The 13,475-nt window shown below is 63.4% G+C and overlaps 1 protein-coding gene across 1 annotated transcript in view; it reads left to right on the forward strand.

Moving 5' to 3' along the window:
• STK32C (serine/threonine kinase 32C) overlaps positions 1–10,700 on the forward strand; it is an 89,578-nt gene extending 78,878 nt beyond the window's left edge. The window contains exons 4-12 of the mRNA XM_037805131.1: positions 2,509–2,682; positions 3,506–3,543; positions 3,634–3,723; positions 4,517–4,620; positions 5,126–5,242; positions 6,765–6,890; positions 6,962–7,093; positions 9,006–9,073; positions 9,952–10,700. Of these exons, the coding sequence (XP_037661059.1) occupies positions 2,509–2,682; positions 3,506–3,543; positions 3,634–3,723; positions 4,517–4,620; positions 5,126–5,242; positions 6,765–6,890; positions 6,962–7,093; positions 9,006–9,073; positions 9,952–10,084 (982 nt within the window). The 3' untranslated portion in view covers positions 10,085–10,700. The remainder of the gene's footprint in view (positions 1–2,508; positions 2,683–3,505; positions 3,544–3,633; positions 3,724–4,516; positions 4,621–5,125; positions 5,243–6,764; positions 6,891–6,961; positions 7,094–9,005; positions 9,074–9,951) is intronic.
• The last annotated feature ends 2,775 nt before the right edge of the window (positions 10,701–13,475 follow it).

A 13,475-nucleotide genomic window follows, 5' to 3' on the forward strand; every position in this document is an offset into this window, starting at 1 on the left:
CTCTTCAAAGGGAAAGCAGCCGTGTTCGTTGTGGGCGATACACCGTGTCCACCTGGGGTTTGCTGACCACACAAGGTGGTCTCCTGGGAGGATGGGGCCGACTGCCATGGGGGTGCATGGCTTGCCCAGGGTTGGTGGAGGGGGGAGGAGCCATTGAGATGGGGAAAGGGTCAGGGAGGAGCTCGGGCCCCTCGTCCAGCAGCGCACCCTGACCCTGTCTCCGTCGGCGAGGGCCCAGCGGCCTTGCTCCCTGCTGTCCATGGCTGCCTCTGGCCCCCAGCAGGCAGACAAGGCTGGGGGGCGGCACCCTGTCTTTCAGGCCCGAGGACCTGTTTTCAGCTTCCTGGACCAAGGGGATGTGCCCCTAACCCCTCCCCGGCTTGGGTCACGTCCCAGGAGGCTGCTTGCTGGAGGGGCCACGGCACTTCCTGGGCCTCGTGCCCCCCTCTCAGAGTGGGTGCCCATCCCCTCCAGGGTGGCTGGGAGGCAGATGTGCCCTGGCCGTGAGGTGGGGCCTGGGACCCGGTGCAGGGCCCACGGGAAATGGGACGTCTTCCCTCGACGCTCAGCCATAGGCTGGGGCTGAGGTTTCCAGCAGCAAGGACCCGGCACGCTCCTCCCTGGTGGGGCCTGGTGGTCAGGGGCATGGACCTGGGGCTGGGCGGCCGGGGTGGAACCCCTCCACCTGCCGGGATTGCCGAACCTCCCTGTACTCGGTTCCCTTGCCGTGAACCGGCGATGGCGGTGGTCCCCAGCAGCACCTCACTGAGCAGTGTGGAGGTTAGCTGTGTCTCTGCAGGCAAAGCCACCCGCTCGAGGCTGACTCAGGGAGCCATCTGTGCAGTTTCTAGGATTTTCCTTCTGCTCCTCCTGCTGCAGCCAGTATTGGGATCCCCATCTCCACAGGCCTGCTGCCAGGGGACAGTTCTCACCATCCCAGGGCCACGCAGGGTCGGACCCCCACAACCTTGCCTCCAGGATGTTCCTTTCTCACGGCCTCCCTCCTGCCGTGTTCTGCCGTGTGCCCTGCACAGACCCTCCAGTGTCAGAGGCCCCCTGCCCAGTCCCCTGCTGGCCAGGGCCCCGGGTTCCTCCTGCAGTGCCGTCAGGCCCAGCCAGCCCACACATGTCCCGAGCCCCTTTGCTCTGTGTCCCAGCCCTGTCCTCGATCTGCACTGCACCCCCCATGCTACTGTCCCACGAGGAGGGCAGGGGGATGGATGTTATATGAAGAGTTTATTTTTGATAAGTTTATTCTTGAAAGGGCCAGTTGTTTAACAATAAATGTTACCTCTGAGAGCTCACAAAAGAAATTGCAAGGTGGAAGGAGGATTCCTCAAGGCTGTTTTGGTGCTGCCTTCTTCCTCTTCATCTGCTTCCCCTCCTTGTCCTTCCTCTTCTTCTTCATCATCACTATCACTACCACCACCACCACCATCCTCATCACCACAGTCACAATCCTCCTCATCACCACCATCACTATCACCATTATCATCAGCCCCATAATCACCATCATCACCATCACCATCACAACCACCATCACTATCACTACCACCATCACCACCATTACCACCATCACCACAATCACCATCCTCATCATCACGACCATCACTATCAACATTATCATCATCCCCATAATCACCATCATCATCACAACCATCACCTTCACAACCATCATCACTATCACTACCATCACCATTACCACCATCATCACCACAATCACCATCCTCATCATCACCACCATCACTATCATTATCATTATCCTCATAATCACCATCATCATCACCACCATCATTGTCATATCATCACTATCACCACCATCACCACCACCGCCACGATCATCATTACAATCACTACCACCATCATCATCACAATCACCACCAACTCCATCATTGTCATCATCACCATCACCATCACCACCACCACCATCATATCATCACTATCACCACCACCATCATCATCACTACCACCATCATATCATCACCACCATCACCACCATCATCTTCACCACCATCATTATCACTATCATCGTCTTCCCTATCACCATCATCATCATCATCATCTCACCAGTGTGGCAGCTGTTTACCATAACATGCCAGCTCCTTGCTCAGCCCTGTACGAAGCATTTCACCCACACTATCTCATTTTACTCTTTAGCAGCCTTCCAAGGCAGAACTTTTTATCTGAGGGCAGCTCTGGGACAGCTCAGAGGCAGGTGTCCTAGTTCCACTCTCCAGCCATCCCTCGCCAGGCCATCCCTAGGCGACTGCCCTTCAGGACAGGCTACCATTAGTCTCAGAGCAGCTCCTGAGCAGAGGTGGAGCCAGCACCATGGGCAGGACCCTGCTCCAGGGAAGTGCCCGGGGGTGGCAGCTGTGGCGTGGATGGGTCTTAGAAGGGGGTGCCTCTCCAGGTGTGGCAGGAGCTGTGATGTGGCTCCCCAGACATGCGTGTGCCCAGTCCTCCTGCCACATGCCCACTCCTGCACCTGCCCCCTCACGCCCCCAGGTACTCCTTCCAGGACGAAGAGGACATGTTCATGGTGGTGGACCTGCTGTTGGGCGGGGACCTGCGCTACCACCTGCAGCAGAACGTCCAGTTCTCCGAGGACACTGTGAGGCTGTATGTCTGTGAGATGGCCCTGGCCCTCGACTACCTGCGTGGCCAGCATATCATCCACAGGTGTGCACACACCTGATGGTGGGGGGGGGCGGCCTGGGCCATGCGTGAATGGCCACACTCAGGTCAGTCCGTCTGAGAGGTGTCCACTTGCAGAGGCCCCAGATGGGTCCCTGTGTGCCTCGCCCCACCCTTGCCCACATACCTGCTTCAGGTGTGGCATTTGGCACTGAGTCAGTGACAGGCTCCAAGGTCTACCCTGGCATTTGCTTGGGGTGGATCCTACCCAAGCAGCCCCAGCTGAGGCTGGGCACGGAGGCCCACTGGCCCCCAGGCACCCAGGGCCTGGCGAGGCTGGGTGACCACCACGTGGGATGTTTAACTGCAGGCTCCCATTTGTCCAGCTGCCGTGGCTTTGGGGCATCTGAACTAATTTTAACATGAGTTTAAAACAGAAATTAGGAGGGTAGCGCTGCAGCCGCAGAACCAAACGAGGAAGTCTGTGGTGTATTATAAGGTCGACCAGCTGTGACATGCGTCTGTGCCCCTGTGGCTTCTCCGCTTCTGGGTCCTGAGCATTTAGTGAGTGTGGACCGTGTGCCTGGGAGCCAGGAACAAGGTCGGGGGAGGCTCTGCTGTGTCCCAGAAGCACAGGCTCCCCTCGTGTCCAGGGCAGAGGGTGGGGGTGCTGGAAGGTACCCTCCTGGTTTCACCCAGCTCTGAGGAAGAATGTGGGGGTGGGAGCTCCCCTGGTTTCCTCCAGGCCTCTGCCTGGGGCATGGAGGGGGACACTTCTCCAGAGCACCTAGGCTCTGCCAGCACATTCGGGGGACAGGACCGGGAAAGGGGCAGGGCACTCACCCCCCATCTCCTGCTCTTTCTCCAGAGACGTCAAGCCCGACAACATCCTCCTGGATGAGCAAGGTAAGCCCGGCAGGGAAGGCACGGCCGGGGCGGGACCACAAGGACACGCTGCAGGCCTTTGCGACGGTCGGGCCTTCTCCCTCCTGGCAGGACACGCGCACCTCACCGACTTCAACATCGCCACCATCATCAAGGACGGCGAGCGCGCCACCGCCCTGGCCGGCACCAAGCCCTACATGGGTGAGCGCAGCCCCGCCCCCGCCGCGCGGCCCCGCGGCCCCGCCCACCACCTGACCACACCCCTGCCACGCACCACCTGCCTAGCCATGCCCCTGCCCGCCAGCCACACCCACCACCTGACCACGCCCCTCCCGGCCAGCCACACCCACCACATGACCACGCCCCTCCCGGCCAGCCACACCCACCACCTGACCACACCCCTGCTGCGCACCACCTGCCTAGCCACGCCCCTGCCGGCCAGCCACGCCCACCACCTGACCACGCCCCTGTCAGCCAGCCACGCCCACCACCTGACCACACCCCTGCTACGCACCACCTGCCTAGCCACGCCCCTGCCAGCCAGCCACGCCCACCACCTGACCACGCCCGGGCCGGGCGCCAGCTGCCCGGCCGCACCCATCACGCCTGCCGGACTCCTCCCCTCCCGCCCCCGCCCCGTCCTGGCTCCCGCCCCACCGGGCCTGCCTGGGTCTGGGGTGCTGAGCCTGCGGCTGGTGTCAGTCACTTCCCTGGAGTCTACACAGCGAGAGCGGCGATGCTTTAGAAAGGACACGTCATGTCCATAGGTGCCTCAGGGTCCCCGTGACCCGCAGGCACGTTGACACAAATATGAACCTGTCACCCGAGGCAGGGCAGCAGGACCTGCCCACGGGGGTGTTCTAGAAGGGAGCCGGCCCCCTCCAAGCCCTGGAGGCCGCCTGTCAGGGCGCCTGGCCAGGAGGTGCAGCCCTGGGCCCGGGTGAGGCCCGCCAGCGCCCCGACACTCAAGGTGACCTTCTCTTTTGCTGGAAAGCTCCAGAGATCTTCCAGTCGTTCGTGCACGGAGGGGCCGGCTACTCCTTCGAGGTGGACTGGTGGTCGGTGGGCGTGATGGCCTACGAGCTGCTGCGCGGATGGGTACAGACTCCCGCTGCGCCGCCCCCTGGGCCCCCACACCCGGAGTGGGTTCCTGCCCCAGAAGGAGCTCTGAGGCCCCTGGGGAGGAGGGGCTTGGACACCCCAGCCTGTGGTTCTCAGCGATGTCGTGTCGGGATGGATGACAGATGCCCCACCCCCTTTCCACAGGACCCCAAGCTGGAGGAAAGCAGACCCTTCCCAGGGCCCCCAGGGACCCACCTGGGCCCAGGCACTAGGGGGGCAGATGTGCTTCCCAGCTGGGTAGCCTGGCCGTGGTTGGCGCCCTGGCCGTGGTGCCAGGCTGTAGACCAGGGTGCAGGGCACGGGTGCAGACGGCCTCCTGGGCCTTCCCCATGTGTGGAGGCCGCACTCAGAGCTGCCCCTGCATTAGAAGGGAGCGGAGAGGGGTGCTGTCTCCGTGTGCCCAGCTCACGCCTAGCATTCTGGGTGTGATGGAAGGTGGGGTTGGGGAGCAGCTGACGCAGCCCTGCTTCCCTGCCCCCAGAGGCCCTACGACATCCACTCGAGCAACGCCGTCGAGTCCCTGGTGCAGCTCTTCAGCACGGTCAGTGTCCAGTATGCGCCGACCTGGTCCAAGGAGACGGTGGCCCTGCTGCGGAAGGTGGGTCCTTGTCCCCCCCCTCCATGGTGGGCACGACGACCCCTCCCTCCCAGCTGGGCACACAGCCTGGGGCGTCCTGCTCGCCAAAGGGCCGATGGCCCCCTCCAGTGCAGGCCGGGCCACTTCCCCAACAGTCTCAGCAAGTGGGAGCCCGGTTCTTGTATTTTGGGTATTTGGTGTTCCTCTCCAGCCAAGCTGGCAGGACAGCCTGGGATGACGGGCTGCACGTTCTCCTCAAGCTCCTCCTTTCTGAGCCCTCCCGTGAGCTGTGAACCGCTGGGTCCCCATTTTCTAATTTAATTCTCACCATGAGCCTGAGTCAGGACCACTAGTCACCACCCCGTTTCTCAGATGCCCAGAATGAGGTGCAGACACGAGGTCGTCTGCCAGGTCACAGGCTGGCATGGAGGGGAGGTGTGCCTTGGGCCTGGGTGCAGGGTCCTGGTGTGTGGGCCTGCTCCGTCTGGGCTCCTCCCAGGGGGTTGGGCAGTGCTGCCCTCCAGGAGCCTCCTGGAGCACCCTCCCTGGGAGCACACGGAGAAGACACCAGGTCCCCTGCCCTGCTCAGGGCTGGGGCTCGGCCTGCAGCAGCCTGGGGTGTGGGTCTGCGGACCCTGGCAGGGCTTGCCCAGCTCTCCCCTGGGAGGCCCACACTCCCAACAAGCTGGTGTGTCCCAGAGAGGAGGGGTCGCAGAGCCAAGCCCCCTCCCCAGGGTGAGGAGAGTGCCGTCCACTGAGGCCAGGCCAGCCCCTGTCTCCTCTCTTGGCCCCCAGGGTCTCCTTGGGCGGGTCTGGGCCTCCTCGTGACCTCCCACCCTGGAAATGCAGCCTGAAGTTGTGGAGACCTCTCCTAGCCCCCGAGGGAGCCTCTGAGCCCCAAGGAGCTCTGTTCACACCTCCTCGGTGGGTCCCAGATTGGAACCTTGGATCTGAGGACCCGAGTGAGGGTGTGGCTGATCCACGGGACAGGCGCACACTGGGCGAGCAGGCCCAGCGCACACCCCCGGAAGAGGGCTGAAGTGTTCCCCGCAGGAAAGACGGCGGCCTGTGGGCGCATCACTTCTTGAGCCGGGCCAGGGGTCTCCAGCTGCTGACCCACGTGCCACCCGCTCACACGCTGCCCTCCTGGGTTGTCGGGTTACACTGCGGTAGAAGTGACTTCAGAAGAAGTTACTCTGGCCCCTTAGGGAGCGAGTTGCTGTGTAGACAGCCAGGCTTGCCAGGCGTCGGGTGCCACCTGCTGGTGGACTCGGCAGAAGGTCCCTGTGGGCCAGCGACTGGCCATGCCCATCTCTGCTGGGTTCCGGGGATGCAGCCCGAACCACCCAGGCCCAGCTGCTCCTGCGGTCACTGCAGCTGAAGGTGGTGCCTGTTTCCTTGTGTGGCCCTGGGGGCCTGGCCTTCTGGGGCTTGAGGTGGTGGCCGTGGCCCCCTGGCCTGTGGCAGTGCCTCTGTGCTGGGGGTGTGCTTGGTGGTGGGGTCCTCTGGGCCCGGCCGCTGTCTGACCCGGGCCTCGTTGCAGCTGCTCACGGTGAACCCTGAGCACCGCTTCTCCAGCCTGCAGGACATGCAGGCCGCCCCGCCGCTGGGCTCCGTGTTGTGGGACGAGCTGAGCCGGAAGAAGGTGGAGCCCGGCTTTGTGCCCAATGTGAGTCGGCCGCGGGCTGCTCGGGGGGCCACGGGCTGGGGCCGGGGCTCAGCACCCTCCTCCCTCTGCAGAAGGGGCGCCTGCACTGCGACCCCACCTTCGAGCTGGAGGAGATGATCCTGGAGTCGAGGCCCTTGCACAAGAAGAAGAAGCGGCTGGCCAAGAGCAAGTCCCGGGACCAGAGCCGAGACGGCTCCCAGTCCGTGAGTGCGGGGCCCTGGGCAGGGAAGCTTCTGGAAGGCCCAGGGGACAGTCTCTTGATGTCCTGAGAGAAGCCCCCAAGACCACCCTGGCCGCCCTGCCCCAGCCTCCCCGAGCATCCCTGAGCACTGCAGCTCCTCCGGGAAGCTGGGCGGGAGTGGGGAGTGGGGTCCTGCCTGGGACACACCGCCCTTCTCCAGGGAGCACCTGCGGATTTGGGGCTGGCTCCAGGTGGTGACTGGGGATGTGCTGGTGGCACAGGCCCGCGGCTCCCTTGGACAATCTGGGGTGCCCCCGCCCCATCCCACAGAGGTCCTGGGCAGATGACGGGCATCAGAGCTCTCCTTGCTGGGATGGGGGCTGAGCCTGGGGTGTCACCCCTGGGTGATTCTAGTTCACAGGGAGCAGAGGCCCCAGGGGGCTGGACTCCCGCTAAGGACAGCCCTTGGTGTCTGGAGGAGGAATTGCCATTGCAGGGGCTGCCAGAGGGTCCCTTGGAGTTCTCACGCAACCCCTTTGCCAGAGCAAGGCCCTGCAGCCGCATCTCCACAGCTCGGGTTCTGGGGTGCAGAAATGGGCCCAGGGAGTGTGCAGAGCCCGGCCTGGCCACACTGCCTCCATCAGGCATTGGGTGGGAAACAGGCCCCAAGGGCAGGCAGGGCAGCTTTGCTTCGGATGGGGGGGGGCGGTGCCGGCCTGGAGAGGGGCCGCTTTGCAGCACAACCAGCGCTGGAAAGATGCCAGCCGCCCACTGTGGGAACTGTGAACCTTGAGGCTTGGAGAGGGGTTTTTTTGTTGGGCTGTAATTCACATACCTTGCAATTTGCCTATTTGAAGTGTACAATTCAGTGGTTTTTAGTATATCCACAGGGTTGTGCAAACATCACCACCAAGTGATTTTAGAACATTTTCATCCTTCATTAGCCCCCACTCGCCCTTCCCCTCCCTGTAACCCCTGCAACCGCGGTGGCCTTCCCTCTCTGTGGATTGGGCCTGTTCTGGATGTTTCACATAAACGGAACGTACGGTCTATGGTCTTTTGTGTTTGGCTCCTGTTATTAGCATCGTGTATCCGGGGTCATCTGTGCTGTCACAGGTGTCAGACTTCATCCCTTCTAACGGCTGAGTGACACTCCACGGTGTGGGTGGGCCACGTTCCGTGGACATCTGGGCTGCCTCCACTTTTTGCCTGCTGTGGACGAGGCTGCTGTGGACACTCGGCACAAGTCTCTTTGTGGGCGTGGGTTTTCACCGCTTGGTGTGCACACCTCGGAGTGGAGTTGCCAGTCGCATGCTAACTCTGGGCTTAGCATTTTGCAGAACTGCCAGAGTGTTTTCCAAAGTGGCTGCACCATTTTACATTCCCACCAGTGACGAGTGAGGATTCCAGCCTCCACATTCGGGCCAACTCTCTGTTCTCATCACCTCCTCCTCCCGCCTCCTCCTCCTTCCTCTGGCCTTCCTGGCGGGCGTGACGTGGCATCTCCCTGTGGCTTTGGTTTGTCCTCATGACTTATGAAGCTGGCGTTTGCGGGTGCTTATTGGCATTTTCATCTCCTCTTTGGAGAAATGGTTATTCCAGTCCTCTGTCCATTTCTATCAGGTTATTTGTCTTTTTTTAAACCCACTCTGCTAGTCTCTGTCTTTTAATAGGTGTATTTAGACCCTCCATCCTGAGGTGATCATTGGTATAGTCAGATCAGCATCGACCATGTTTGTCACTGTTTTCTATTCATGGCATTTGTTCTTTCTTTCATTTCTCCTCTTTTCCTGCCTCCTCTTTTTTCTAATTTAGCATTTTATAGGCTTTATCTACTCTCCTAGCAAATGAGCTGCCAGAGGGGCCCAGGGCAGCTGGGGGGTGGGGACCTGGGCAGTGTCCCGGCGCTGCATGTCCGTCTTTCTGTCCGGCAGGAGAATGAGTACCTGCAGGACTGCCTGGACGCCATCCAGCAGGACTTCGTGATTTTCAACAGAGAGAAGTGAGTGCACGCGGGCGGGCGGGGAGCTGGTCCTCACCACGGCCCCGGGTGCCTAAGCCCTGCGCCCCGGGGTCCGGGCACTGGCCTGGGGTGGGTGGGGTTGCTGGGGATGGCTCCTAGGGGGCTGTTGGGCCAGAATCTCTTGGGGGCCCCGTTCAGGCCTGAGGGCTTCCTGTTCACTCATTCCCACCACTCACTCACTGATTCATTCATTCACTCATTCATTCATTCACCAAAACTTCGCTGAGTGCCAGGTACTGTGGGACAGTAAAGGGCACAGCTGGCTGGCAGGGGGGTAAGAGGCCCCCAAAGAGCTAACAGCACCTGCTCAGTGGAAGGAGGAGGCCCAGAGCTGGGGGGCCCAAGGGAGGCGTGGCTTCCTCCACCAGGGGAGGCAGGAGGGCTTCCTGGAGGAGGTGGCATTGAGCTCTGGGCAGGAAGGAGGAGCGGCGGGGTGGATGCTCCAACAGGAACGGAGTGTGGGGTTACTCTCCCCTGAGGGTCTCACAGTAGATGGAGACAGGGCAGGGCCAAGCTCTTTGAACAGCTTTGCTCTGGGTTGACCGACCTCCAGAGCTGGCCTCCGTCAGGCTTCCGTGAGCTTCTGGAAACGACTGAGCTCCGCCACCCTATTGCCCCTGGCCCACGGGAGCCGTGACCAGTGGGCCCGAGCGAGGGGGCTGGGGGCTGGGCTGCCAGCACCGCCTCCCCCGCCCACCCCTGGCAGACCCCGGGCTTCCTGCCGGGCCTACAGGCAGAGCTGCCCAGCCTTTGGTCCATCTCCAGGGCACCCCATGCCGTGTCCTTGAGGGGACAAGTTGTGGGGACCAGCAAGAAGCCCTGGGAGCCACGTACAGCCCCTCCCTGCGTCCCCCCAGGCTGAAGAGGAGCCAGGACCTCACGAACGAGCCCGAGAGCGCAGCCGAGGGGGAGCCCGGGGCAGACCCTGAGGTGGGACGCTTGGCCCTGCCTACCTGCGGCGCCCTGTGCCCCTCGCCAGGGAGCAGCTAGGCAGGCCGGGCGGCTGGTGCTCGGCGTGGACAGCAGCTCTCAGTGGCCTCGGGGACGCCGATCCGCAGGGAAGGCCATGGAGGCCCAGCCTCGGCCCTGACGGCACACGCAGGCCCTGGCCTGGACGGTGGGCACGCTGCTGCCCGGGCTGCACTTTCCTACGGACAGCCCGGCCCCGAGCTGGCCCCAGGCGCCCCAAGACATGGCGGGCCTCGGGGTTCGGGGTGTCTCTGCTTTTTGTGAGCAGACGGCAACAAGAGGCGCCTGTCTGGCTGAGCACAGGCAGGTCAGTGGACAGGTCCTGAGGGCCACCGAGCCCTTCCCAGTACCTGGCGGCCCTTGGGGGCCCCTGGCCGACTGGCTGGCAGACACGGAGGCCGTGGGCTGCGTGGGGGAGCAGGGCCTGCTGCCCCGGGTCTCTCCCTGGCCTGCGGCTGGACATGCCCCCGTCGCCGGCACCTGTGCCCGCACCACCTGGGTTCTGCGAGCTACCCCAGGTGTGGACCTGGCCAAGGTTCTGCTTTGTTCTTGTTTATCAAGGGACATGGTTGGGGGGAGGGCTGAGGGTGGGATGATGAATGTTTTCTACAGATGCTACCTGTTCTGGCAGTTTCTGCTGTGTTTCTGTATAGTTTTCACCTCTGAGAATTGCAGTATAAGAAAATCCAGTGTTGAAATTTTGCGTGAGTTTCTGTATCCACTGAGCAGTCCTGCCGTTTTACAGAGAGGAAGTTCGATGACTCGGTCAGGGGCAGCCGGGGACGGGGTGGCTCCTCCAGCGCAGGGTCTGCTGGCAGAGGCCCTCTGAGCTCTGGAACCCGTGGGCCTGGGGGCAGGTGCCCGGGCTGCGCGTCCGGGAGCCTCCAGGCTGTGGAAGGGGGCGGGGTGAGGCGGAGGTGGTAGGAGGGCCTGTGGGGTGCTGGGCCCTCCAACTCGGGGCCACTCCCCTTTGGTTTGCCTTTTGCCCCAAGTCCCTGGCCTTGCTGCTGTGGGGTTCTGTTGTTGCCCTAACAGTAGCCCCTCTGTAGACAGGTCCCCTGCTTCTCTCCTGTCCTGACAGGCTCGAGCTCAGCCAGGTCCCCTGGAGCCCAGGAGGCTCTGTCCTGGTTTGCTCCGGGGTGAGCTGGGCCTGGTCTCTGTCCCTGCTGGGCCGGACCCCATGTCTGGACCTCCTCGCAGCCTCCCACCCCCAGCAAGCTCTGCCCCTCCCTGCCCTGCGGGGCGTGAGCCAACCTGGGACAGGCCAGGTGCTAGAGAAAGCCCTGAGCACCTCACAGAGCCTGGGGCCCACAGGGAGCAGCCCAGGGCCATCTCCACTCCAAGCCCCAGTTCTTCACAGAGTCGGGGTGCAGGCGGGGGGTGGCGCCCGCATTGACGGGGAGGGCTGGGCAGGGCCCCTGGCCAGCATGGTGTGGGGAGGGAGGGCCTGGGTGGACCCAAGGCTGGCTGTGCTGTAGGTCCCCAGGGTGAAGACCCCAAGGCCCCTGAGGAAGTTCTGGGTGGAAACCGGTGGTCAGAAGCAGGGACTCGGGGAGCGGAGGACTGGGCTCCACTATAAACACCTGAGCCTGAGTGTGTGGGTTGAGACCCCGGGGCACGGTTGTCCTGGCCATTCCCCTGGCCATGGCAGGTCGTTCGGGGTGGGGTGGGCCTCTCGTCTGGCTGGTGGGGGCGGGACACGGGGACAGAGATCGGCCTCTGCAGAGCCCCCGGAGCCCGCTCTGTCACACGGGCAGGACGCAGCTGGGCCAGGTGCACCCGAGGGGGCTGGGTGGAGTGTTCACCAGACTTTCTCCAGGGGAGCCTGACCTGGGCCAGATTCGAAGATGGGGTGCCACAAAGGGTTCCCAGGGAACACGGTGGTCCCAGTGTGAGGGGTGGGTGGGGGGACAGATGGGGCTCCCGCCGACAGCACCGAGTGGTCATCAGCCTTGCTTGTGGGGTCAGCTCTGGGGGCCAGCGGAGGTGGACGGCGGCAGGGTGGCCCTTGGGTTTGGGGACACCCCACTTGCGGTTCTGCCTCACCCTCCCCACGAGCCCCATGCCCGGTGCCGCCAGCCCTGGCCCGTGGATCACCTGCAGACCACCTGCAGCCCCGTTGTGGTCCCCGTGAGGGACCCCCCAGTCCCAGAGCGGGGGGCTGGCGGGACGCAGGCCTGTCTGCTGACGGCGAGCAGACGACTGAGAGGGAATGGGGCACCGGTGGTGTCTCCTGGGGGAGGCGGAGCACATCCCTGTCCTTGCAGCAGCGCTGGGGCAGGGGCAGGAGTGCTCACTTCCGTTCTCACCGCCGGGGCCCCCATCAGCCGAGGGGCTCACCGAAGGGCTGAGGGAGGGCTTCACGCAGACGAGTGACCCCGAAGCCCGGATCTTGCCTGCCCCTCGGAGCTGACATTGGGGGAGTCTGTGCGCGCACCCCTGCACCCCGGCAGCCCCGGTGCCTCCTGAGGTGCTGTCGGCTCTGTGAGCTCCCTCCCTGTCCTTGGCACATGGCCGGTGGAGGTGCAGTGGGATCCTGGGGCCCTCCCATCTGGGGACACTGAGGTGAGCTGAAGATGGGGGTGCAGGGCAGACGGGGACGGTTGGCTGGTGCCACAGCCCTGTGCACACACAACCCCCCCCCCCACTGCCGCTGGTGCTTAGGCCAGCGGAGCGGCCACGTCGCAGGTCTCCAGGGGAGTCAAGCCCCCATCCACCTTGGGGCCATGCCGGGGCCCCCACACACGGCCACATGGTCCAGCTCTCCTACATTCCAAAGCCGGCCCGGCGGCCACCCAGCGTTTCCCCCAGTGGCCTGGAGCTGGTTCCCAGCAGCTCACCCAGCTCCTGCTTCCTCTCCACCTGCACCCCGACTCTCACGAGCTCCCCCCATGCTTCCCAGGCGCCGACTGCACGTCCACATCCCCACATTCCAGTCCGTAGCTGGAAACCAGCCGCAGTGGGAGGTCTGCAACCCAGGCATTGGCAAATGCCACCCACGGGGCTCCTTTCTTCTTGGGGGACTGAGCTCCTTCCTCTCCTCCCCAGGAGGTGCAGCCCAGCAGCCCTGCATGTATTTAAACGCTGAGTGAGGGGCTCCTGGGGCATGACGCTGCCACGGGCCACACCGTGGGTTGGGAAACATGGAGGGGCAGCAGGGTGTGCACTGAAGCCCCCCAAGGGCAGGACTGGGCAGGCCTGGAGGCTCAGGGAGCAGCGAGTGCCGGGGCTGGGACAGCAGAGTATGCCAGCCGGGGTCCCCCACCTGACCCCCACCCTGCAGCCAGGGCAAGCACACCACCCCATGTGCCAGTCCTCACCGCCTCCTGCCCTGACCCCACACCAGGCTGCGTCTGGTGGCAGAGGCAAGTGGAGGGCGGCTGGAGGGTCATGGGGAACCCAGGGGCCTGAG

Source organism: Choloepus didactylus, chromosome 15 (assembly GCF_015220235.1).
Source record: "Choloepus didactylus isolate mChoDid1 chromosome 15, mChoDid1.pri, whole genome shotgun sequence".
Taxonomy (NCBI): domain Eukaryota; kingdom Metazoa; phylum Chordata; class Mammalia; order Pilosa; family Megalonychidae; genus Choloepus; species Choloepus didactylus.